The following is a 25,615-nucleotide window of genomic DNA, read 5'->3' as shown; positions in this document are numbered from 1 at the left end:
ACCGTGGTCGACTACGTGGGAGTCCAGCAACATAGCCATTACACTAACTGCTGGTTCCCGAAACATACTGGTTTTAAGAGTATAATTAGATGGGTTTGGACAAATACATCCATTTATACAAATACACCCCTTCACCTCCGTTCTCCTCCCAGGATCTTAGCTTGATTTTCAAGCTACCAGGTCTGGGACTTGAACCACAGTTGGTCATGTTGGAGTCTAACAACATAACTGCTATGCCATCTGCTGATCCCAACACTGTTAAATTGGGACCAAAATCCCAATCAAAATATACAAGTCCATCACCCCAGAAAATTCCCTATGCACTCTTCTAGACAATCTTCATCCCCAGATGCAACCACTGTTCTGATTACTATCACCATAGATTTAATTCAGATGTTAAAAGAAAATGTCTGAGACTGTTACTTTTTTAAAATTTTTTATTTTTTTGCCATACAGTGTGTGTGCTCACAGGAGGGAGAGAGACAGACAGACAGACACGGTAAGAGGGAAAGTGAGAAGTCGTCCCCCAGGGGGAATGGCCACGCCACAACCCCTTCACCTCCGTTCTCCCAGGATCTTAGCCTGATTTTCAAGCTACCAGGTCTGGGACTTGAACCACAGTTGGTCATGTTGGAGTCTAACAACATAACTGCTATGCCACCTGCTGATCCCAAAACTGTTAAATTTAACAGAGTTTATTTGAGAAAGAAATAGGTTCTGAACCCACACACCAGTTCATGACTGAAATTGGTTCAGAATGCTCATACCCACCACATGTCTGGGCTACAGCCCGAGGCAAAGAAGTGGCCTACAAAACTACCCTTGACTGGCTGCAGTTAACATCTCCTCATACAGACATGGTCTGAGCAGTTGGCAAACCATGTGGCAAACCAGTTGGCAAACCAGTTGGCAAAGCCTGTGGTTGGCTGAAGCTCAGCTCCTATGACTGGCTGAAGCTGAGGTTGGTAGGTAACTAGAGTTCACTTTTAGGTTAGGTTACAATTTCCATCAGGCTCTGTTGCAGTACTGTGTTTACTAATGGCTTTGGGCAAAATCTTATCACCCAGGTACAGAGGCTGATTGACACCAATTCAATTCAATTTAACAGGAGACAGTAACTTCTGTTTCTTCATTATGTAACCCAGCTTATCAGGAAGAAAAACTTAACAGAGACTAGGAACATACACCCTTGGTGGGGATCAAGAGTTTATTTTAGTGGAAGCATGATTTATAGTGTCTCTCTTAAAAACTAAAGCAAGAAGGTTAATAATGGTACCTGCTATACATTAAGCAATAGCTCTCTTCCAGACACCGTGAAATAGACTTGAGATACTACTTTATGAAGATTAGAACCTCTTACTATATAGAATTTGGAATCAGAGACCTCTAGAGATGTAAGGGGAGGTCTTCAGAATTCACATTTTAAAGATGGAGGAACTGATACCCAAAAGACCTAAATGTCTTAGCAAAGATTTCTCAGGGTTAAATTTACTATAGGGCACACACACTCACCAGAGAGAGATAGAGACAGAGAGAGAGGGGGAGAGAAAGTGAGAAAGATAGCTCCAGGTCCAAGACTCAAACCATAGTTGGCCACGTGGGAGTCCTGTGCCACAGCCACCATGCCGCCTACTGGCCCCAATGCCCACAATTCTTTTTATGGAGAGATTTTTGCTATAGGGTGCTTGTGCTCACCAGAGAGACAAAGAAAAAGTGAGAAATCACCCCCCAGGAGAGATGGCCACACCACAATTCTTTCTTCTCCATTCTCCTCTTTGGCTTTTGGGCACATACATACACGTGCCCAGCGTGAATTTCAAGACACCAGGTCCAGGTGAGAAACAAGACATCTATCTTCCAGGTCCACAGCCTCACCTCTGAGATAAAAGCTTGATAATGTGCAGACTCCAAGATATGGCACAATGACCTACACCAAATGAATGCTAGATGTTTAGCCAATAACAAAAATACTCAAGATAAAATTAAATATTTGGACTTACAGTTTCTGGGTGATCAACAGCATTTCATAGCCATTTATTTGACAAGGAATTTTATCCAACAAGTGCCATGTACTATCAAGGTGAGCAAGATACAGCACTGCCCCTGCCATTGCTCACAGCTTTCCTGGAAGGGAAGACATGCAACTGGACAACTGAAATACATCCTGTTATTCTGAAATACTATAGAAGTCTATATGACAATCTAGGGTGCTATAGACATGCATCAAACACTGGTTCTCAACTAGGGTGTAACTCTCAACTCCTGCCCCCAGCAGACATTTGAAAATGTCTAGAGACATTTTTGTCCTGACCAGTCAAGTGTTATTGGCATCTAGTGTATGGAGGCCAGAGGTAAACATCTTAAAATTCACAAGAGAGCTTCCAACAACAAAGACTTGGCTGTCCCAAAATGTCAACGGGGTGATGTTGGGAAACTCTGGAATAAAGCCAGCAAAATATTTTCTCCAAGGGATGTGGAGTGGATAAGGCTTGGGGGGAGGGTTGGGAAGATTTTGGTGAAGAGATAATGACTGGAGCATGGGAAGGGCAGACCCCTAGAAGAAGGGACATATGGAAAGTCATAAAGGCATTGCATATTTAGGTAATCCCAAACACAGGGGGAAGAACTGTGGACATTAAAGGGCCAGTAAGTGGTGTAGTGGTTAACAGTTCAAGACCTGGACCTGGTGTCTTGAAACTCACGGTGAGCACGTGTACGTATGTGCCCAAAAGCCAAAGAGGAGAATGGAGAAGAAAGAATTGTGGTGTGGCCATCTCTCCTGGGGGGTGATTTCTCACTTTCTCTCTGCCTCTCTGTCTCTCTGTCTCTCTGGTGAGCACAAGCACCCTATAGCAAAAATCTCTCCATAAAAAGAATTGTGGGCATTGGGGCCAGCAGGTGGTATGGTGGTTGAGGCACAGGACTCCCACGTGGCCAACTGTGGTTCGAGTCTTGGACCTGGCAGCTATCTTTCTCACTTTCTCTCTCCTCTCTGGTGAGTATGTGTGTGCTATAGTAAATTTAATAATAATAATAATTAAAATTGAATAAATCATTTTTTAAAAAAAATTTTTAAAAAAGAATTGTGGGCATTGAGAGCTAGACAGCAGCTAGACATTCAAGAAAATATGAGTTAGAAGAATTACTGCAAGGAAAACTGGCTGGGTGACAGCCTTGATGGGTCACTCAGAAGCACAGTATAGGCGCTTATCTCTGTGAGCTAAAACTGTTGATAAAAGCTGTATGAAATAAGGCTTCCTTAGGGATTGGGGTTTTCCAGGCCTTTGTTACTTATTCAGAGATAGTGTCAGGGCCGTTTCAATGGACTGTGAGAGACAAAATATTAAAGTCACTCAGCTGATGCCTGATGCTGTGATGGGATTATGAGCAGAGGTGAGGTAGTTATGTCGTATCCTTAGGCTTACAGACTGATGATAATGTTTATTTCCTCTTTCACAGAGCAGCCTAGCAGAAAGGGGGTCCTGTGAACCTTAAGATTAGATTACTGCCTTGAATCTAAGTGGACTGCCCTCTTATGCCCTCCAAAAAGAAAAAGGGTAGGCAGATAAGTCATTCCAATCAGGCTTTCTTTTTCTCTTAAGCAAATGATGGTCAAAGCAACTGACAAACTGTCACGGAATCTGCCAGACCTCACTCTGGCCTTACCCCTTCTCTCTGGTCCCTGAAGTTTTCCTCCTTCTGTCATGTTCAAGTCCATTCCTAGCAAACTGCCAGGTCCCCAGCTTCTGGTCTGTAGCCATCCTGGGCCAGCTGAGCTCTGATCCAAGTGTCTGCCTCTGCCCTGTGGTGGCCTGATGACTGAGCTTCATGGAGGTAAGTTATCCTTCTGTAATTTCGCAGGTTTTCCAGGCACAGCGTAGAAAACAGGATTACAGAAGTGTGAATTTTGGGAACTAGGAGTTAGCGTAATGGCTATGTCGCTGGACTCCCACGTAGTCGACCACGGTTCGCGTCCCGGACCCGGTGGCTTAAAACTCACGCCGGGCGCATGTGCGTGCGTGCCCAAAATCCCGAGAGGAGAATGGAGGAGAAGGGATTGCGGCGTGACCATCCTCCCTGGGGGGTGATTTCTCGCTTTCTGTCTCTATGTCTCTCTCTGTCTGTCTGGCGAGCGCACGTGCCCTATAGCGAAAAAATCTCTCAAGAAAAAAAAAAAAGAAGTTTAAAGTATAAGAGTAAATGCAGGAAAATATTTAACTCGTGATAGTTTGTAGCTTTGGTGCTCTCTAGGCCTTGAATAACATAGATTAGAGAGGCTGGTAGGAAAGTTATGAACTCCATCTACCACAACATTTTGAGAAAAATTAAATTAAATGCAATAGTAAAATGTACCTTTCTTACTAATGTAATCCTTTATTAGTTCTAGATTTCAAGATTATTATATGTAACTTGGTTTGCTCATTTTACCATCACATTTGACATTTTATATTTAAAATCGTTGATTCTCACTTATTTGAATTCTTCCCTTTAAGATCTCTTCAGAGCTAAGATAAAGTAAGTTAGCCTTCTGAACTTAGTGTTTTCTTGGCCATCAGATAGACAAAATGTTTATTAACCAAAAGAAAGTGGAAAAACTTGCTAAAATTCATCTACAAGAAATTTTGATACATGAAATCTTAGATTCTGAGTTAACATAATTTCCACCGGTTTCTACTTCTTATAAGGCTTAATTTCAGTATATTAATCATTAAGATCAGGTTCTGGCACCAGCAGTTAGTGTAATGGCTATGTCACTGAAATCCCATGTAGTGAACCGCAGTTCGAGTCCCGGACCCGGTGGCTTAAACTCACACGGGGTGCGTGTGCGTGCGTGCCCAAGATCCCAAGAGGAGAATGGAAGAGAAGGGATTGCAGCATGGCCACCCCCCTGGTGGGTGATTTCTCGCTTTCTGTCTCTCTGACTCTGTCTTTCTGGCAAGCACATGGGCCCTATAGCAAAAAAAAAAAAAAAAAAGAAAAGAAAGAAAGAAAAGATCAGGTTCTAATTTCCTCTATCATCGGAGCTTTAGATTTGCTCCTACTTTCTTCTCTGTCTTTATCTGTTGAGACAAACCAGAATGCATGTATTTTGTTTATAATTTCTAAAGGAAAAAATGAACACTACTGCCTATACCTATTATACTCATTTCTTTAAGGCCGAGTCAGAAAAAATAGACACTTTACATAATAGTTTAAAAAACTGTGAGTTTCTCGGGACCAGCAGATGGCATAATGGTTATGTCATTGGACGTCCACATGGCTGTTCACTGTTCTAGTCCCAGACCCGGCAGCTTGAAATGTATGCCAGAGTGTGTGCCTGTGTGCCCAAAATCCAAAGAGGAAAATGGAGGAAAAGGGATTGCAGTGTAGTCATCTCCCACAGGGTGATTTCTCACTTTCCCTTTCACTCTCTTTTTTTCTCTCTTTAGTGAGCGTATGCTCCCTTTGCCAAAAACCTTAGAAAAAGGAAAACATCACCCTTTCTAAGTTTCATTTTCCTTGAAAATGAAGTAATAGTTGCTATCTCATAGGGATGTTATGAGGATTACATAAAATAACGTGTGTAAACCATTTTGCACAATGAATGCTCAATGAATATTAGCTAATATGATTAATCCTTTGTTTTATAGCAGAGGATACATTCTTGAAAGTTAGGATAACTGGCAAAACCTTAATTAACAAGATTAATTAATCATAAAAAATCAACTACATAGTATAAATAAGTAACATTAAATATACATAAAAGTCATCCATTTTTTTTCTTGTTTTGGAGAGGTTTTTGCTATAGGGTGCGTGCGCTTGCCAGAAAGACAAAAAGAGACAGAGAGACAAAAAGCGAGAAATCACCCTCCCCCCAGGGGGGATGGCCACACTGCAATCCCTCCTCCTCCCTTCTCCTCTCGGGATCTTGGGCACGCTCTCACACACACGCCCCGGCGTGAGTTGAAGCCGCCGGGTCCAGGACTTGAACCGCGGTCAACTACATGGGAGTCCAGCGACATAGCCATTATGCTAACTGTTGGTCCCAAATCATCTTTTTAAAGTATAAAGTCACTAAGCATATTCACAAAGCTATATAACCATCACACTATCTATTGTGTTGTTGGAAAAGTCATGGCACATTTTTACATAGAAAAACAGAGAAAACTACATCATGACTTTTCTGACAATCCAATAATTCCAGAACATTTTCATCACCCCAAAGTGAAATCCCATTATCTATTACCTCTATTATTCATTACTATCGTCTTTAAATATATTTTAAAAACACATTGAATAAAATTTCTAAGTGACATCTACCTTCAAGACACTGTATTTACCAGGATTATAAACCGGTTCCTGTAGGTACCCTTTCTCTTAGATCACTTCCAACTGGCCAAGTTCTCCCATTAGTTTCATCTTATTCGGAATGCATCCTGCCCTGAAAGTTTTTAAGATAGCTCTGACTGACTTACAATGTAGATTTTTTTTTTTTTTGTACTTGCATATTGCCTGGAGGGCATGGTTTTCTGGCGTTAGTCTCATGGCACGTATTGAGAGGGTGGGGAATAAACAGAGTACTTTTCTCTTCACTTCACAGAACTGTCCCCTAAGACTGGTACAAAAAAATGAAGTGATCTTTTAAAATATTTTTCACCTTTTAGTTAATGAAACAAATGAATTACTAATATGTAAAAGAATTGTAACTTAAAAGTTTTCATTATATAAGAGTTTCATGGGAAACGAGACCAGAAATATGAATTTTTTGACTGTTGTAGAAAATTCTGATTCTAGGGCCCTTAAAAAAAACACACGCACACAGAATTTAGTTTGGTAGGCTATAAAAAGCAACAGATTTTTCAGGCAGAGGGGAGTTAGCAATTATTATCATTACTACTAGATTTTGCAACTGATAAGATGATAGAGAAAGATGGAGAAAATAAACTATCTAAAGATAACCCCAGATTCAGAACTGGGAGATGGATGGTGCAGTAGGCAGAAACAGGGAAGTCAAAAGAGGAACTGGTTTATAGCAACAATGAATTCATTTCCGTCTTGTTGATTTTCAAGAGCCCAATCATGGGCACGGGGTACAGATTTGGGAATCAGCACTTTAGAGGCTGTATATGAAGTTATCAAATAAATGGGTTACTGGGAAGAAGAATATAAAGAGAGTTGAAGACGACCGTGGTGATAGTTTACACTTAAAAGAATGAGAAGAGGAAGCGAAACCAGCCAATGCAGAGGAGTGGTCAGAAGCAGAACTAGGGCTCTACTGCATCACGGGGATGAAAGGACAGATAAAATACATAAAGGAAGAGGAAGATGAAGAGTGTCATTAAAATGAGTGTTTAGTACACTCTACCAAACCGTCATTTTACTACCATCAATTTTCTGATTTCCTCTTTGTTTCCAGAATCAAATTCATGAAAGGTTCTAGCTTTTCCTCTCGTCTTTTTGTATTATATCACATCAGGAAAGAAAAAATTTCAATAGAGTGGTGGGGTAGAAAGTCCATTTTAAGAGCAGAGATTCAAATTACCTAAAGCAAAGAGGTAACCTCACTTACTGTGAGGGTAAATATTCATTCCTTCTACACATTTGTTGAGCTTCTGTGGTAAGGCATCATGCCAGGTATAGGAACCCACAAAGAGCTAAAGAGCAGTGCTATGGTTAGTAAGACAGCCACTCACCACATTTGTTTTTCTCTATAATTCTTGTTTCTACCAAGTTACTGACTGTCCACCTAGCATCTCTGCACTTTCTGCCTTTGGTTTAAAAATTAGCTTCCTAGGGAACCAGCAGTTAGCGTAATGGCTATGTCGCTGGACTCCCACGTAGTCGACCGCGGTTCGCGTCCCGGACCGGGTGGCTTAAAACTCACGCCGGGCGCGTGTGCGTGCGTGCCCAAGATCCCGAGAGGAGAATGGAGGAGAAGGGATTGCGGCGTGACCATCCCCCCTGGGGGGTGATTTCTCGCTTTCTGTCTCTAATGTCTCTCTCTGTCTGTCTGGCGAGCACACGCGCCCTATAGTGAAAATCTCTCCAAAAAAAAAAAAAAATTAGCTTCCTAGATTCTGTTCTTTTATGACTGTGCTATGTCCATTCTGTGCCAAGCTCCTCCACCTCCTGGAAATCTTTTTTTCCCCAAAGAAGTATTTTATTTAACTTAATTAATTAATTAGTTAATTAATTAAATTGGCCCAGAGAGGAGGAGAGAGAGAGAGAAAGTGAGAAAGCAAGCTGCCAGGTCTGGGACTAGAACCACGGTCAGCCATGTGGGAGTCCAGCATCCTTAACCACCATACCACCTCCTGGCCCCTGATTTATTTTTTTTAAATAGAGATTTTTGCTTTAGGGCTTCTGCGCTTGCTTCTGTCTCTCTGTCACTCTCTGTCTTTCTGGGGAGCATATGTGCCCTATAGCAAAAACCTCTCCAAAAAAAAAAAAAAAAAAGAAAGAAGTCAGGATAGAGGTCAATTTTGCTTAGGTGACTTGAGGCAGACATTTGGGAACTTCTAAGATGTTGGTAATGTTCTGTTTTTTGATCAATACAATGATTACAAAGAGGTGTTCATTTTGTGAAGTCAATGTGCTACACACTTAGAATCTGAATTGTTCTGTATATTTTTGTAATATGTGTTTTGTCAAAAAAAAAAGTGAGGGAGGGACTATTGATATTATGCCACTGACTGAGAAATCTGATTTATCTTCTAATTCTTTTTTAAATTAATTTATATCAAACAAAAGTAAGGGCAATAACTAGTAAAAGAGAAGTTGATATATGTGAGAAATGGGTGGAGAGAGACATGTGCAACAAAATACATTTCTCTGGTTAACTCTTTACCTTGGTTCTCTTTTAAAGCTTAAATAGTGTCATAAACCATGACTTTATAAAACACTGAATTTGCTGGATCACTTCCAAAGGAGAGATTATAGTACTTTTACTCTAGATGCAACACATTCAGCTCCTTCAGGGATGGAGCCCACCATCCTGGAATGCTGAGATGGGCAACAAAATAGTCACTCATGGGAACCAGCAGTTAGCGTAATGGCTATGTTGCTGGACTCCCACGTAGTCGACCACGGTTCGCATCCGGGACCCGGTGGCTTAAAACTCATGCCGGGCGCGTGTGTGTGCGTGCCCAAGAGCCCGAGAGGAGAATGGAGGAGAAGGGATTGCGGCGTGACCACCCCCCTGGGGCATGATTTCTTGCTTTCTGTCTCTATGTCTCTCTCTGTCTGTCTGGCGAGCGCATGCGACCTATAGCGAAAACCTCTCCAAAAAAAAAAAAAAAAGGAACTCATTTTGGCTATTCTTTTCTAAAGGTATCCCCCACCCCCTCTTCTGACATCAGTCCAGGAAACTATGTTGAAGTAAATGATTCGCCCACTCACATACCCTCTAAAGTGGTGATACAAGATATTACTATGGAGTTACACTGCCCACTGTGTAATGATTGGTTTCGTGATCCACTGATGCTAGGCTGTGGCCACAATTTCTGCCAAGCCTGTATTCAAAGCTTCTGGAAGCTGCATGCAAAGGAAACATTCTGTCCTGAGTGTAAAATGATATGTCAATATAGCAACTGTACATTCAACCTTGTACTGGAGAAGCTGGTAGAGAAGATTAAGAAGCTACCCCTACTCAAGGGCCAGCCACAGTGCCCAGAGCACGGTGAAAACCTGAAACTGTTCAGCAAGCCAGATGGGAAACTGGTCTGCTTTCAATGCAAGGATGCTCGGTTGTCTGTGGAGCAGTCTAAGGAGTTCCTGAAAATCTCTGATGCTGTTCATTTCTTTACGGTAGGTGAGCCCCGAGTCTTAAGCAATCCCTTAGGAAAACTGGGACAAATCTTTTGGAGGGCTTCTTTTCTCTTCCAACTCCACCCCTTTATTCAAATGACAGTTAGAAAGCTCAGAGTGCTCAGAAAATACATCATATCTTGCAAAGTTCTTTCTCTAAAGTTGCTGCTTATGGGAGAGAAACAGAGGAGCTGTAGCTTATTCTTACAACCAGATATTTACCTAAGCTCTGCCATGATAGCATGCCACAAAATATTGTGTGGAATTATGAATATATAAGATATTATTCTTGTTATGAAAATTTGAAATTTTGTCAAGTTAAATAAAAAAAAAAAACCTGACTTTTGACAGAAAGTGGAGCAAGTCAGGCTATGAAGGAGAGACATTGTATGTCCCCACTTAACATATACCAAGTGTCCACACTCTGTGACTGAAACTGATTGACTAAAGGATATAGAAACACAGTAAATGGATGTAAATACCAGATATAGTGTATGTGAAAGAGTAGGGTCTGAGGAAGGATATTTAGAAGAAAAATAGAGAGGGAAAGAATTAATGGGACAAAGAAATGTGGTATTATCTGTTGAAGATATTTTATAGTTTTATCAACTAGACTAGGAAGAAATGTTCATATGTTGAAATATTCAGTTTATAAGCTAAATAATGTGATTGAGTGTATGAAAGAAAAGAAAATTAAAAAGTAAATAAAAAATAAAATAAACCAATAAAAACAATATAAGAAAGTCTACTATTGAGCGTTAAATATATTACATTAATAATATGTATTACACTTCTAAATGCATACATGTTTAGAACCTGTGAGACAATTAAAGAAAGGTGAAAAAAGCCAAGGGGTGTATAGTAAAAGAACAGGATAGGACCTGAACTGGGAAATCACTTGGATTTGAATGAGCAGAAAAAAATGGGTGCTCCAAGAGAGATAATATAATTAAAAATACAGGTGGTGAGAATAGTGTAACCAAGGTGGAAAACACACAGTGTTCCATTACCTTCTTCAAACCCCTGTAGCTAGCTAAAAAGAGGGCAAAACTAAGTCTTTTTGCTGTTTATAATTTTCTTTGCAATTATTAAAAAATAGGAACTATGATACAGGGAAACGGAAAGATTTTTTGCAGCAACAACTTGCTTTTATTTTATTTTTAAAATTTTTCTGGCACTGGGGCTTTAGGGGAAATATTCTTTATGGCCTGTCATCTCCCAGGTTGGTGTGGATTACTTCTGTTTGGTATTCCCAGGAGGAACTTGCCATCCGTCAGAGTCAACTGGAGGTAACCCTGAAGGAGCTACAGTCCCTGAAGAACATGCAGAAAGATGCTATTGCTGCTTACAAGGTGAGGTGCAGGGTCTAGGGATTATAAAGTAGGACTGGCATACACCCTCCCTGTAACTTCAGCTAGGTGGGCATATAGATCCCTATGCATATATTATCAATACACTGAATGGCACCTAGGTTATGGAATTTAAAGACTGACAATTGTAGGCAGGGAAGAAGGAATATAGTGGTGGAATAGGATCCCAATAGTTGATCAACAGACTAGATTGACTTTTCTCTTCTTTCCTCCTTTCTTTCTACCCTCTTTCTTTTTCTTTCTTTTCTTTCTGCCAGAGGGCATGTGCACTTACCAGAGAGAGAGAGAGAGAGAGAGAGAGAGAGAGAGCTAAAGCAAACCCCAATGGGACATGGTCACTCTGCAATCCTTTTTCCTCCATTTCTCTATCCTGTCAGAATTTGGGGATGCACACACACATGCTTGGCATATTTCAAAGCCACCAGGCCAGGATTTGAACTACAGTCTGCCATGTGGGATCTGGCCCTCGGTGCACTACACTCAAGCTGAGAAAGCTGGCCCTGACTTTTCTTTTAATATGTTAATCCTTTCCATAGTTCAATCATGAGGTAATTGATGTGTCATTGAGATCTGTCTGGTCTTTCCCTTTATGGTAAAATATAGAATTTACCAGAAAAATCACTAATGATTCCTATATGCAAAGAAATACTTCTGTTTCTTTTGGACTTATAACTAGGCACTTCTGGCCCAATGTCTCTCAGATTGCTGGCTGTCCCGTCTGATTTGATCTTTCTCAGCTGCTCCTAAACTAAATAAAGCTACTGCTTATACTTTCAACTTTACAGGAGCTCTGGGATGATATAGATGGTTAGAGATTTGGCAAATCTCTTCCTAGGTTGGGGGACCTAAATTGGGTGTTCTATTTCTTCATTAATTATTCTATGGAGGAGAGCCTTCTCTGGCATTTGACATCTGGAAGAAGAAATATGTAGATTCAGGAAAAGAAGAAGGATAGATGGAAGTAATAATGTCTACAGAGAATCTTAAACCTTCTGTAAGAGTTCTTAGCTCACCTATTAGAGTCAACATTCATTCACTCGACAAATATTTATTGACTGGGTCAGGTGTTACACTACATTCTGGGGGAGGAAGTCAAATGTGAGTTAAATAAGCCATCAGTAACAATAAAATAACCACTGTGATAAGTACTTTAAATAAAAATATAGGGTATCATGAAAGCAAATAAACAGAGAAACTAATCTAGTCTGGAAGATGGGTGAGTTCCGAGTCGCTTAATAAAAAATGAGAACTGAAGAATAAGTAACTTAGCCAAGTGAACCAGATGAGGGGAATATGAAGGAGATGGCCTGGGGAAGAATGTTCTACAAAGAGGAAAAAGCATATGGAAAAGTTCACAGAGAAAATGTTATTGGCAGATATGGGCCCAGTCATGTAGACCCTGTGCACATGTTAAGAGTTTTGAACCTAACCCTCTGCATAATGAGAGGTTATTAGTGGGTTTTGAAAATATCACTCTGGTAGCTTTATGGACAATGATTAGAAGGCTACTGCAGTGGCCCCAGAGAATAATGATGGTGACTTGGACTAGAAAGGCAGCAGAGATGCAGAGAAATAAACAGCTTGAGAATATGCTTTGAGATAAAAATTATTTGGATATGGTAACTGATTAGATGTGAGGGTTGAGAGGAGATGTCAAACAGGCAGATGGATAGAGGAATTTAGAACTCAGATACTGGTATAGGCTGGGGATAAGAAGTCAACATAGATGGTATTTAAAGCAGAGGAAAGGATATTATCTAGAAAGAAAGCATAGAATGAGAAGGAAAAAGAACCCAGGACAGAATAGCAAGTACTTTTAATATTTAGAGGTTAGTTAGAAGAAGTGGAGCCAACAAACAACACTGAGAAATACATAAGACAGATAAAAGGGAAACCAGAAAAATATGAGAAGAGAAAGGGAGTTAAGGCTATCTTAAGGGTCTGGCCAGCAGGTAGCGTGGTGGCTGAGGCACTGGATTCCCACATAGCCGACCACAATTTGAGTCCTGGACCTGGTGGCTTGTTTTTTCTCCTCGTTCTCTCTGGTGAGTGTATGTGCCCTATAGCAAAATTTTAAAAATAGTAGTATTAAATAAAATTAAATAATTAAAATTTTTAAAAGAGACTATTATAAGAGTACAATAACATTGGACTGGCAGGTGGTGTGGAGGTTAAGGCTGCTGGATCTCACATGGCTGACTGTGGTTTGAGTCCCAGACCTGGTGAAACCCCAAGGGAAGAATGGGGGAGAAGGGACTGGGGTGTGGTCATCCCCCCAGAAGGGGTGATTTCTCTTTCTCTGTCATGAGTGCACACACTCTATAGTAGAAACTAAAAAAAAAAAAATAAAAAAATAAAAAAGTACAATAATAATGGTAGACCATGAAATCCAAGCTAGATAAGAGGGAATATAAAGATATAAAGATAGAAATGGACGAATAGTAATGAAGAGGTCAATAAACAGGAGCTTTCAATGAGGTCCCATAATTGTTCCGATAGGGGTACCTGAGTTAGGGAGCTTGGAACATAAAAAGTTGTTTAGAAGATGGCACAATTGCCAGAGAAGATCCTATATATTACTATGGGAATGAGTAGATAAAGGTGGAAATTAACTAGAGAGGAGGAGGATGAGGAACTGAGAAACCAGGATGTCAGATGACTCACTCACCTGTGAGGATGCTCAGGTCATCTAAGAAAAGAGCGGCAAGGGATCAATTTTCTGCTTCTTGTATATAGTCTAGGCAGCAGGAGTGCCATTCCCCTAGTTCTAATTCCTAGATAAGGAGTTTTTCCAGCCTCCTTCTCCTTATGGTCCCAGTCTAACAGCACAACTTGGTAGATATTGATTTACCCACCCAGGAGGGTATTATTATTCACTTTAGAATGTTTGAGTAGCTCCACAGTCTTATTTAATATGGCCTTGGGTACTACCATAATACTACAGCAGGGGCCTAGAGACCACTTTTGACATTTCATCCTGAGCTATTAAACTAGCTATGAAAGAAGATGTCATCTCCCCAAGGGCTACTTTCAGGAGATCTACTTTTAGTCGTAGGATGGATGCTGATACTCGGCAGCCATTTGTATGCATTTTCCTGTGACGGTATTTCCCATCGTGTGAGTGTCGTTGGTGTGAACCCCCTCCCCAAGTGCTAGTCTCGATAATAACCACGGTTGGTCATGGAGGTTTCTAGGAAAACAAGATACATCTGCAGCAACATGTGTCCTTGGAGTTTCTGAAGCTACATCAGTTCCTGCACAGCAAAGAAAAGGACTTTTTAAATGAGCTCCGGGAAGAAGGGAAAATCCTGAATGAAGAGATGGAGCTGAATCTGAACCAGCTTCAGGAGCAATGCTACCTAGCCAAGGAAATGTTGGTGAGCATTCAGGCACGGATGGAACAGCAGAACTCCTTCGACTTCCTCAAAGTGAGACTCCATTCTGATGTGATTATGGGAACACTTACAGGGAGGAAGAGGGTTGAGAAGGATTGGAAGTGGCTTTTCACCACAAGGGAGAGGGGGAAATACAAAACGAAATTGCAATAGTGCTTGTAAGATTCTCTGGAAGAAAAGCAGGTTACTTTTGCTTTATGCTCAGCAAGGTTTACTTTTCACCCTCCTAGGAAACAAAATAATAAAAATGCATTAATAATATCATGTGGTTTTTTTTTTTACGTGAAGAATTTTGAAGCTTTATTTCTCATAAATAAGAATGTCGTGATCCGAGTTGTCTCTTTGATTCTCAGAAATCACACATTGACCTGTCTGAAAAGCTGTCAAATGAAACGTCACCTCTGAAGTGGCATTGGTTACCGCCTCAGCACACAGAAGTTTGATAAGTCAGAGTCAGAAAATAGGGCCTTGGGACCGGAATATCCACTGTATTTTTTCTTTTGAGACTATTTGGAAGATAGATTAAGAATGGCTTAACTTTAATTACTGTCTTACTGGCTTTTCTTCCTGATTAAAGGGAACTCTAGCAAATCTGAGCAAACTAAGGCCAGTTTATCCTGGGTTAGATCTGGCATGCAGGTCAGAAAAAAGCACATAGAGGATGAGAAGAGTCTGTGGAGACGGGCAGGACCCCAGTGATCAAATTTTGGTGATCAAATTTTGGTGGTGGCCACTATCAACCAGAGAAATTTCTGAAGTTGATGAACAAGTATCTGATGTCTCCATTTTTCTTTTCTCCCTCTAGGACATCACAGCTCTTTTGGATAGGTAAGTGTTTCCCTATGGTACTTCTAAAATCCTTCCTTCAGTTCTTGGAAGATAACTAAGAATAAATAATTTATGTTCCCTACAGTTTGGAGAAAGGAATAAATGCACTGGCACCCAGAGAGCTTATCTCCAAAAAGCTGAACCCAGGCCAGTTCAAAGGTCCCATCCAGTACATGATATGGAAGGAAATGCACTCCACTCTGTCTCCAGGTATCAGTGGGTGGTAACTACTGGTTTCTGGGGTTCCTAATCTATGTTTCATCGGAGGGACCTCTTCTTTTTTTTTTTTTTTTTTTTTTGAGAGAGATTTTTTCACCATAGGGCGCGTGCGCTCGCCAGACAGACAGACAGAGAGAGACATAGAGACAGAAAGCGAGAAATCACCCCCCAGGGGGGATGGTCACGCCGCAATCCCTTCTCCTCCATTCTCCTCTCGGGATCTTGGGCACGCACGCACACGCGCCCAGCGTGAGTTTTAAGCCACCAGGTCCGGGATGCGAACCGCGGTCGACTACGTGGGCGTCCAGTGACATAGCCATTACGCTAACTGCTGGTTCCCCTGTGGAACCTCTTCTGTGACCCTTATTAGTTCTTTGGAGGCTGGGGCAGGAAGAAAGAGCTTAGTCAAAAGGAGGCTAGCTGATATGACTGAATTTATTCTGGTACCACGATGGTTATAAGAATATATTAGAATTATTTCTCAGCCTTTGATCTGTTTGACTGTTTTATCTACAATAGCAGAAAGTTTATCTTGTCTTGATAAATCAGCCATATAAATCCCTGGGGCTTCCTTTTCCTAAAGAAGGAGGTTTCTGTACACACTCTTTATGTGGACACAGGGTTTTTACAGGTCTTCTTGTGCTAATGTTCATAGCATAGAATATAAACTCCTAGGAGATTGTTTAGAGATCTTTAGTGCTTCAAAAGAAAATGAATTATTTCAATAAATGTGCTTAATCAGAACACTAAGTTTTTGAGTTCACACGTTTACCAAGGGTCTGAGCTGATCAGGAGAACACAAATGGTATTTCAATAATATTAAATAAAGTTCTAAATAAAAATCTTCATAGAAATAAAATTCTAGGGGGCTGAACAGTGGTGCAGCAGTAAATATAACTCTCCGCAAGGGTGACCCACATGAGATCGTTCTGGGTTCATGTCTAGAGACCTCCCTGAGTATGCTAGGCATGTGCATACCTGTGACCTGGGGCTGGCTGAGGCTGGGGGCAAATCATGGTATCAAGATCCTGTCTGGAGTGGTCTCTCTTTCAATCATGGAAGAAATAAACTTTTTAAAAAGGAACCAAATTCTAAATAAAGTTTTTATAGAATCATGTACACTTGGTCTGGCAGAGGGCATGGAGGTTAAGGTGGCTAGATCCCACGTGGCTGACAGCACTATTCAAGCCCCGGATTTAGTGGCTTGAAAAACATGCCAGGTGTGTATGTGTGTTTGGCCAAAATCCCAAGAGAAGAATGGAGGGGAAGGGTTGTGGTGTGGTGGCCATTCTCCCTGGAAGGTGCTTTCTTACATTCCCTCTCTCTCACTCTCTTTCTGTCCCCAGTGAGCACACATGCCTTATGGCAAAATAAATAAATAAAGAAAGAAAAGAAAAGAAAAGAAAAAATAAAAGAAAAGGTTAAAATACTCCTGAAGGACATAAATAGAAGGAAAGAGAGCATTCTGACAGACTCATTATTATTGTTTGTAGTTACTGGTTTAATGAAAATTCTAAATCTATACCCATAATTGACACTGAACCTTTTTTAGCTAATTGACATAGAAAAAAAATCAACTATATTGAGGTATAATTAACATGGAGTAAAATTTGCCAGTTTTGACAAATATATACATGTATGCAAACATCTCGGTAATCAAGATACAGAAAATTTCTATCACCCCAAGAAGTTTCCACATGACCCATGGCAGTCAATCCCTTCTTTGCACTGATCTGCTTTATTTTACTTTAGATGTGTTTTTCTAAATTTTCATGTAAGTGAAGTCATACATTACGTAGTTTTTTGTGTCTGTTTTTCTTTTCCACTTAGCATAATGTTTTTTGAGGTTCATCTTGTTTAATATCAATAATCATGTTTTACGGATATATCACAATTTGCTTATTCATTTTCCAGCTGATGGACATTTGGGTAGTTTCCAGTTTGGAAACTTTATTATGAATAAAGTCACCTAAACATTTATTGACAAATCTTTGTGTATGTGTGTTTTGTTTGTTTCAGATATATGCCATAGGGCACATGTGCTTCCTAGAGAAAGACAGAGGGAGAGAACGTAAGAAATCAACCCCCAGGGGTAATGGCCACACCATAATCTCTTCTCTTCTATTCTCCTCTTGGGATTTTAGGCACACACGTACTCACTCACGTCTAGCATTCTTTTCTTTTTTCTTTGTGTTTTTTTTTTTCCCTTTTTAAGTTTATTTTTAATTATTTCTTCCATTTCTTTCATGACAGGTTGGGGGCTGGGGTAGAGATCGCCAACATAGTCTCCATGCTGTGATTTTTAAAATGTATTATTATCATAATCTTTTTATATTACATTGAATCACATATATCTTTACAGTGTATTACTTTTCTTTTTCCAGCACAATTACCATGCATATCAGTCAAGACAAAGACATTACTATCCACATCATCATCATCAGATAGCTTTTCATCATTTTTTCAGCTTATTATTTTATTATTTATTCTCTCTCTCGCTCTTTTTTTTTTTTGAGAGGTTTTTGCTATAGGGCATGTGTGCTCATTAGAAAGAGAGACAGAAAGTGAGAAATCACCCCTCAGAGGGTATGGCCATGCCAAAATCCTTTATCTTCCATTCTCCTCTCGGGATCTTGGACATGCATGCACATGCGCCTGGCATGAGTTTAGGCCACTGGGTCGGGGACTCAAACCGCAGTCAACTACATGGAAGTCCAGTGACATAGCCTTTATGCCATCTGCTGGTCCCAATTCTCATGTTTTTAAACATTCAGTCCTATGTATCATTTGGCTTGTACAAAGAATTTATCCAACATGAAATACTTCTCAGACCAGTCCAGTTGAGAATACTACACGTGTTATCATCAACAGAAAATAAACCATTTCTGTGTCCAACTAATGTCACGCCTCTATTTGTTCTCTTGCTATCCTTCTCTATATTCTTTCCTTCTTCCCCTGCCCCTACCCCATTCCACACTGTCTTCAGCATTCATAACTATTTTCACTGCTTTTATGCCCTCCAATATTTCGATCTCTACCATAAAATGCAGATAGTTGGTATACAGTAAGTGAATTCATACAATATCTTTCTTTCATATCCTGGCTAGCTTCACTCAGCAATAGATCCTCCATATTTGACCACTTTCTTTTCTTTATTTTTTTTTTGAAGAGGTTTTTGCTATAGGGCGCGTGCACTCGTCAGACATTCAGACAGAGAGAGACAGAGAGATAGAAAGCGAGAAGTCACCCCCCAGGGGGGATGGCCACGCCGCAACCCCTTCTCCTCCATTCTCCTCTTGGAATCTTGGGCACGCAAGCACATGCGCCCAATGTGAGTTTAAGCCACCGGGTCTGGGACTTGAACCATGGTTGACTACGTGGGAGTCCAGCGACATAGCCATTACTCTAACTGCTGGTCCCCCGTATTTGACCACTTTCTATCAAATGCCAGGGTCTTGTTTTTTTATAGCTGAGCAGTATTCCATAGAGTATATGTGTCACACTTTTTCCATCCATTCATCTTTTTGTGGACATTTGGGTTGGTTCCATGTCTTAGTGATAGTGAATAATGCTGCAATAAACATAGATGTGCAAGTGCTTTCCTGACTGAGCATTCTCCTGTCCTTTGGGTTAGATACCCAGAAATGGGATACATCCAGCATTATTTTCAAGCCACCAAGTCTGGGGCTCTGAACTACAGTGGGCCATGTGGGAATCTAGTACCTTAGCTACCATGCCACCTGCTGACCCCCAAATCTTTGTATTTTAATTTCTTTGGGGTAAATTTCTAATGGTAAGATTGCTGAATGTTTATTAAGTATGTGTTTAACTTTATAACAAATATCATTTTTTTTTCTAAAGTGGTGGTATTGTAATGTATGAGAGAATCCCAGTTTTTCTACAGCCTTGCCCAATTTTTTTTTTTTGAGAGGTTTTTTGCTATAGGCCGTGTGCGCTTGCCAGAAAGACAGAGACAGAGAGACAGAAAGCGAGAAATCACCCCCCAGGGGGGATGGCCATGCCGCAATCCCTTATCCTCTATTTTCCTCTCGAGATCCTGGGCACGCACACACATGCGCCCAGCGTGAGCTTTAGCCACCGCGGTCGACTACATGGGAGTTCAGCGACATAGCCATCATGCTAACTGCTGGTCCCCAAATTTGATATTGTCGATCATTTAATTTTAAACAGTTTTTTATGCATGGTATGATCTCACTGTGGCTTTAATTTGCATATCTCTAATGACCAATCCTGTTGAACATCTTCTCACATGTTTCTTTGCCATTCATACATCTTTTTGGTTAAGTATATTCAATCTTTTGTCTGTATTTTTACTTTTTTTTGTTATTAATTTCTGACTGATACAACTCCTTTATCAGATAAAGATTTTAAAAATATTTTCTCTCTGTGGCTTGCCTTTTCATTTTCATAACAAGGTCTTTATTTCTTCTTCTTCTTGTTTTTCTTTTTCTTTTTTTTCTCTTAATTTGCCAAAGGTCTTATGAACTTGCTGGGGAGTGGGCAGAGAAAGTGAAAAAGCACTGTCCATGAGGGATGGTCAAGCTACAATCCCTTCTACTTCATTTCTTCCTCCTTTCAGGATTTTGAGCACACACACATGCCCAGTGTGTTTCTCAGGCTATGGGATCTGGGACTCAAATCACACAGTTTGCCATGTGGAATCTAGTTGTTTTAAGCACCAAATCAATTGTCTGACCCACAGGGTCTTTCAAGAAGCAAAAGTTTCTAATTTTGATAAAGTACAATTTACCAATTGAGTCATCAAAAGGTCATAAAAATCCTAAATGTGCTTCATGTATTTTGAAGCTCTACTGTTAGGTGAATACATTCTTATGATTGTTATGACCCTTTTTATTTTGATTTTTTATGTATTTATTTAAATTTATTTATTCACTCATTTATTTTTAATTTGACAGAGGGAGACAAACACACACACACACACACACACACACACACAGAGAGAGAGAGAAAGAGAGAGAGAGAGAGAGAAAGAGAGAGACAGAGGAAGTGAGAAAGCAAGCCACCAGGTCCAGGACTTGAACCATGGTCAACCATGTGGGAGTTTCCAGCACCTTAACTACCATGCCACCTGCTGGTCCCATTTTATTTTTGTTTTTTAAACTTTTCTCTCCGTATCTTGAGAAAAGTACTCCCAAGGTCTCATCACAGTGATCTCCTTCCCCCAGCCTTACAGCTAGTCAGGATCTTGTACATATGCATCCAGAATATTTCAGGTCAGCTGGGGATCTGAACCCAAGGTTAGCTATGTAGCTTCCAGGACTACATATCAGGTTAGCCATGTAGTTTCCTGCACCATGGAGGGTGGGCCTATTATGGCTTTTTGATAACTCAATTCCATTATAATTATGAAATGCCCACCTTTGTGCCAGTTGCTATTCCTTTTTCTGTAGTGTAATATTAATATCGTTACTCTGCTTTTCTTTAGATTGGTCTTTTCCCATCACCTTTTAGTTTATTTGAATTGTTTAAAAGAATTATTTTATTTAACTTTATTTATTTATTTAAATTTGACCAGAGAGAGACATAGTGAGGGGGTGGGACAGAGGGGGAGTGAGAAAGCAAAGGACTCAAACTGGGGTCAGTCATGTGGGAATCCAGCACCCTTACCCACCATACCACCTGCTGGCCCTGCTTATTTGCAATTTTAAAAAATTATTTACATTTAATCACATGTCTTTACAGTATACACTTCTTTTTCCAACACAAATACTATGTCAGTCAAGACAAAGATATTACTATATACATTATCATTAGCAAATAGCTTCTCATTTTTTGTCAATTAAGCAAACTACCATTTTTTACCTTCCCCTTTCCCCTCCCTCCCTTCCATACTAAACTTTTTTTTTTCTCGCATTTTATTGATTCACTAAAGATCTTAAACTAAAAGTATGGACAAAGCTTGACTCTAGTGACAGGTACACTGTAATTTTCTTCAGAAACTTTTTTTCTCTCTCCATTCCCCTTTACTAAGGTTATTCTCAGTTTGTCCATTATTTGCATGAAACTCTGGAAGAATTCAATTTCTGATGCAAGGCAACAGATACTATTGTATTATGGAACTTATGCAAATAACCATTCTGCCACAAAATAAGAAAGCTCACAAATATTTACCAGTTGCACAGGGGTCAGGAAGGGAGAAAAGTTTATGTTTCAATTTAAAAAATTCAATTATTCAATTAAACAAATTCCTGAACCTATCAACAACTCAAAACTTTATGTTTCAAGTAAAATAATAATTTTTTTAAACAAATTGCTGAACCCAACAACTCAAAAGAAAACAAAAATCCTTAAATCTGGAAGACAAAGCATGGAAGAAAATTAGTAATGTTTTAGAAAAAAGTCATAGAATTCTATTTCACTAGTTCAGTCTCATGTAATCTCTGTTGAGTTTACAGTGTCACTGTGGTCTGACCTTTCTGTTAACATTCAACATTATTATTGATATTTCAGAACATGCCCCTACCATTAAGTTGGCTTTTTCTTGGTCATGTTTTGTTCTCTTATGTGTCTATCTGTAGTTTTCCTGGTATAGTACTTCCTTCAGAACTTCTCAAAGAGAAGTAGGTAAATTCTTTCGGTTTTTGTTTATCTGAGAATTTTTTTTTTTAACCTTTCCTTCCTATATGAAGGATAATCTTGGTGGATATAGTATTTTTGGTTAAAATTGTTTTACACTTAACACTTTAAATATGTTTTCCCATTCTTTCCTTGCTTGCATTGTTTCTTTTTTTTATTTCCTCTTTTTTCTTTTTTTGTAAAACCAGGCCACTTTAATGTTTTTGTACAATTTAATAAATAATCTTTTGATGACTTACAGACAACATGTAAGACCAGCTATATTCAGAAACATCAGTCATGATGGTTTTCCAGACTGGTGTATCATCTTCGAAAATCACAAGGAGTTACTTGTATGCAACTGCTATCAAACCAGTAAGACAGCATTTATGCATCCATCATTTTCAGGACTGTTGGTAACTTAGGCATTATTTCCCCCAAATAACCTTGCCTCCTTGTGTCACAAGGCCCAACTCGCTCACGTTCATCTCAACGACAGTACCTTTAGTGATAACACTCGAAGTTGTATATAGTGGGGATGAGGGATTCTTCTTTACACCAAGTATTGGCAGGCAAAAGGTGGCTTTCAGTTCATGTGGGCCTTCTTGAAACATAAGCCCAATATGGAGTGAATCTATGGGAAAAGAGTGTTCTGGGATAAGGAAAAAAAGTATAAAATCTCCAGAGTAGGAATGAGTCATGATGTATTTTTACATACAAAATCAGAAAAAAATATGTCATGATTCTTCCCACAACTCAACAGAGAGGTGAAAAAATCATGTGGGTCTTGTTTGCTCCGTAAGGACTCTGGATTTAATCGGGTGTGATAAGCGTATGCTGAATAGAAGTATTACATGATATTAGTCATGTTATGGGCCGGAGTGGAAATAGAAGAGTAAAAAGTTATTACACTAAGTCCAAGTAAGTAGTGTTTTTGGAAGAGTTGGACTGGACCGATCTCACTTTGAAAGATAGACAAATCCAAAAAGCTGGGCTGGTCCCATGGCTTAGTGGTTAAGCACTGTGTGTAGGTAGCTGGATCCCACAAAGCCATCTGTGGTTTAAATCCTGGGCTCAGCAGCTTGAAAAATATGCCACGTGCATGTGTGTGAACAAGCACTGTGTGTAGGTAGCTGGATCCCACAAGGCCATCTGTGGTTTAAATCCTGGCCTCAGCAGCTTGAAAAATATGCCAGGTGCATGTGTGTGAATGTCTCAAATCCTGAGGGGATGGAGAAATGAAGGAGAGATTGACCACATCCCACTAGGGCGTGCTTTCTCTCCCTTCTTCTCTCCCTCTCTGGCAAGCACATGGACCCTCTGGCAATCAAAAAGGAAAAAAATAAATAAATCCAGTAACAACAAATATACCTGTGTCCACGATGTAAACACAAATAGCTACTATCACAGTTTCCCTTATCAAATTTCATACCCAGGTATAATTATCTCACATGTAGATTTTCTGTCATTTTCTTACTGGTCTGCTTCTAACATCTTTTCATTTAGAAATTCTTTCTTATAGTGTTGCCCTTTGATTTGTTTAAATCAATGCTTGTCAAACTATCTGTAATGAAGGGCCAGCTTTTTACATCTCAGTTTGTCATGGACTGATACTTTTGAAGAATACTAGAATATAAATTAATTACATGAAAAAGTGAAATTAAAAAACAAAACAAAACAAAAACAAGGGTCCAGCAGATGGCATAATGGTTACTTCGCTGGACTCTCACATAGTCAACTGCAGTCTGAGTACCGGACCTGGCAACTTAAACTCAAAGCCGGGAATATGTCCATGTATGCCCAAGATCCTAAGAGGAGAATGGAGGAGAAGGGATTGCGGCATCCCATCTAACCTGGGGAGTGATTTTTTGCTTTCTATCTCTCTGTCTCTCTCTGTCTCTCTGGTGAGCGCACGAGCCTGATAGCAAAAATCTCTCTTAAAAAAAACAAAAACAAAAATAAAAACAAGTGGGCCAGCAGTGAGTGTGGAGATTGAGGCAGCTGGCTAGCTGCATGGTTTGAGTCCCAGATCTGAAGGCTTAAAAATCATGCCAGATTCATGAACGTGTTGTCCAAAATCCTAAGAGGAGAATAGAGTAGAAGGGATTGTGGCATGGCCATCTCCCTTGAGAAGGTGACTTTTCATTTTCCCTCTCTGTTTCTCTCTAATGAGTGCATGCACTCTATAGCAAACTAGAAAAATAAAAAACAGAAATTACAAAGTGCAAGTCCCAAGTTATAATTATTAGATGCAACTAATGTAGAGCCACTGTCACATTGCTATGAAAGTTTCTAAAAACTTACTCTCAATTTCTGTACTATCCTCTGTCCCAGACTGGTAACTATGTAGTTTGCAGACCACATTGTGAGCAGCAGTGGCATAAACTACTCCAGATCTCAAAGTAATTGAACGCCTGTCTAAAAACCTGTGTGTACAGGAGATAAAGCATTGGTGTCTACATAAATACTGTCTTTTACTGTGGGAACTTGCATTCAGCCCTCAGTTTTTTCATGTCCTGCTTTCTCTTGTTTTTGTTTGCTTTGTTTTTACTAGGCCTATCTCCATTAACTCTGGACCCTAAAACAGCTCACCCAAATCTGGTGCTCTCCAAAAACCGAACCAGTGTGTGGCATGGTGACATTAAGCAGTTAATGCCCGATGATCCAGAGAGGTTTGATTCTAGTGTGGCTGTGCTGAGTTTAGACGGTTTCACATCTGGAAAATGGTACTGGGAAGTAGAAGTAACAAAGAAGACCAAGTGGACACTGGGAGTCGTCAGGGAATCCATCATTAGGAAGGGCAGCTGTCCTCTAACTCCTGAGCAAGGATTCTGGCTTTTAAGACTAAGGAATCAAACTGATTTGAAAGCTCTGGATTTGCCTTCTTGCAGTCTGAAGCTGAGTAACAACCTCGACAAGGTGGGCATATACCTGGATTATGAAGGAGGGCAGGTATCCTTCTACAACGCGAAAACCATGACCCACATTTACACCTTCAGCAGCACTTTCATGGAGAAACTTTATCCCTACTTCTGCCCCTGCCTTAATGATGGTGGAGAAAATAAAGAACCATTACATATAGTGCATCCACAGGATTAGTCATACTATTGTTTAAATTCAGAGGATTATTAAAGAGGTATTGAAATAGTTGACCAGTCTCATTGAATTCTCTTCTCAATTTATGGGGAACTCTGGAAGAACAAATCAAAATTCTATTTTCAGTATACTGAATGTATTTTTAAAAAATGTCAGAGGGGACCAGCAGGTGGCATGGTGGCTGAGGAGCCGGATCCTACATGGCTCTCTGAATGGTTTGAGTCCTGAACCAGTGGCTTGAAGAACACGCCAGGCATGGTGGTACAAGAGCCCAAGATCCTGAGAGAAGAATGGAGAAGGGATTGCAGCATGGCCTTCACCTCT

At 40.0% G+C, this 25,615-nt stretch overlaps 1 protein-coding gene across 1 annotated transcript; it reads left to right on the top strand.

Moving 5' to 3' along the window:
• The first annotated feature begins 3,615 nt into the window (after window positions 1–3,615).
• TRIM69 (tripartite motif containing 69) lies at window positions 3,616–25,339 on the top strand. The gene is made up of 7 exons (XM_006170738.2): window positions 3,616–3,834; window positions 9,310–9,786; window positions 11,043–11,138; window positions 14,351–14,584; window positions 15,357–15,379; window positions 15,465–15,589; window positions 24,750–25,339. Exons 1-7 carry the CDS (start codon window positions 3,829–3,831, stop codon window positions 25,292–25,294), a joined length of 1,506 nt encoding a protein of 501 aa, XP_006170800.1. The 5' UTR covers window positions 3,616–3,828; the 3' UTR covers window positions 25,295–25,339.
• Window positions 25,340–25,615: the final 276 nt, after the last annotated feature.

The sequence above is a fragment of the Tupaia chinensis genome, unplaced genomic scaffold, assembly GCF_000334495.1.
Source record: "Tupaia chinensis unplaced genomic scaffold, TupChi_1.0 Scaffold148874_1, whole genome shotgun sequence".
In the NCBI taxonomy this organism is placed as follows: Eukaryota; Metazoa; Chordata; class Mammalia; order Scandentia; family Tupaiidae; genus Tupaia; species Tupaia belangeri.
The sequence above is the reverse complement of the archived record's forward strand: the minus strand, read 5'-3'. Positions and strand labels throughout refer to the sequence as shown.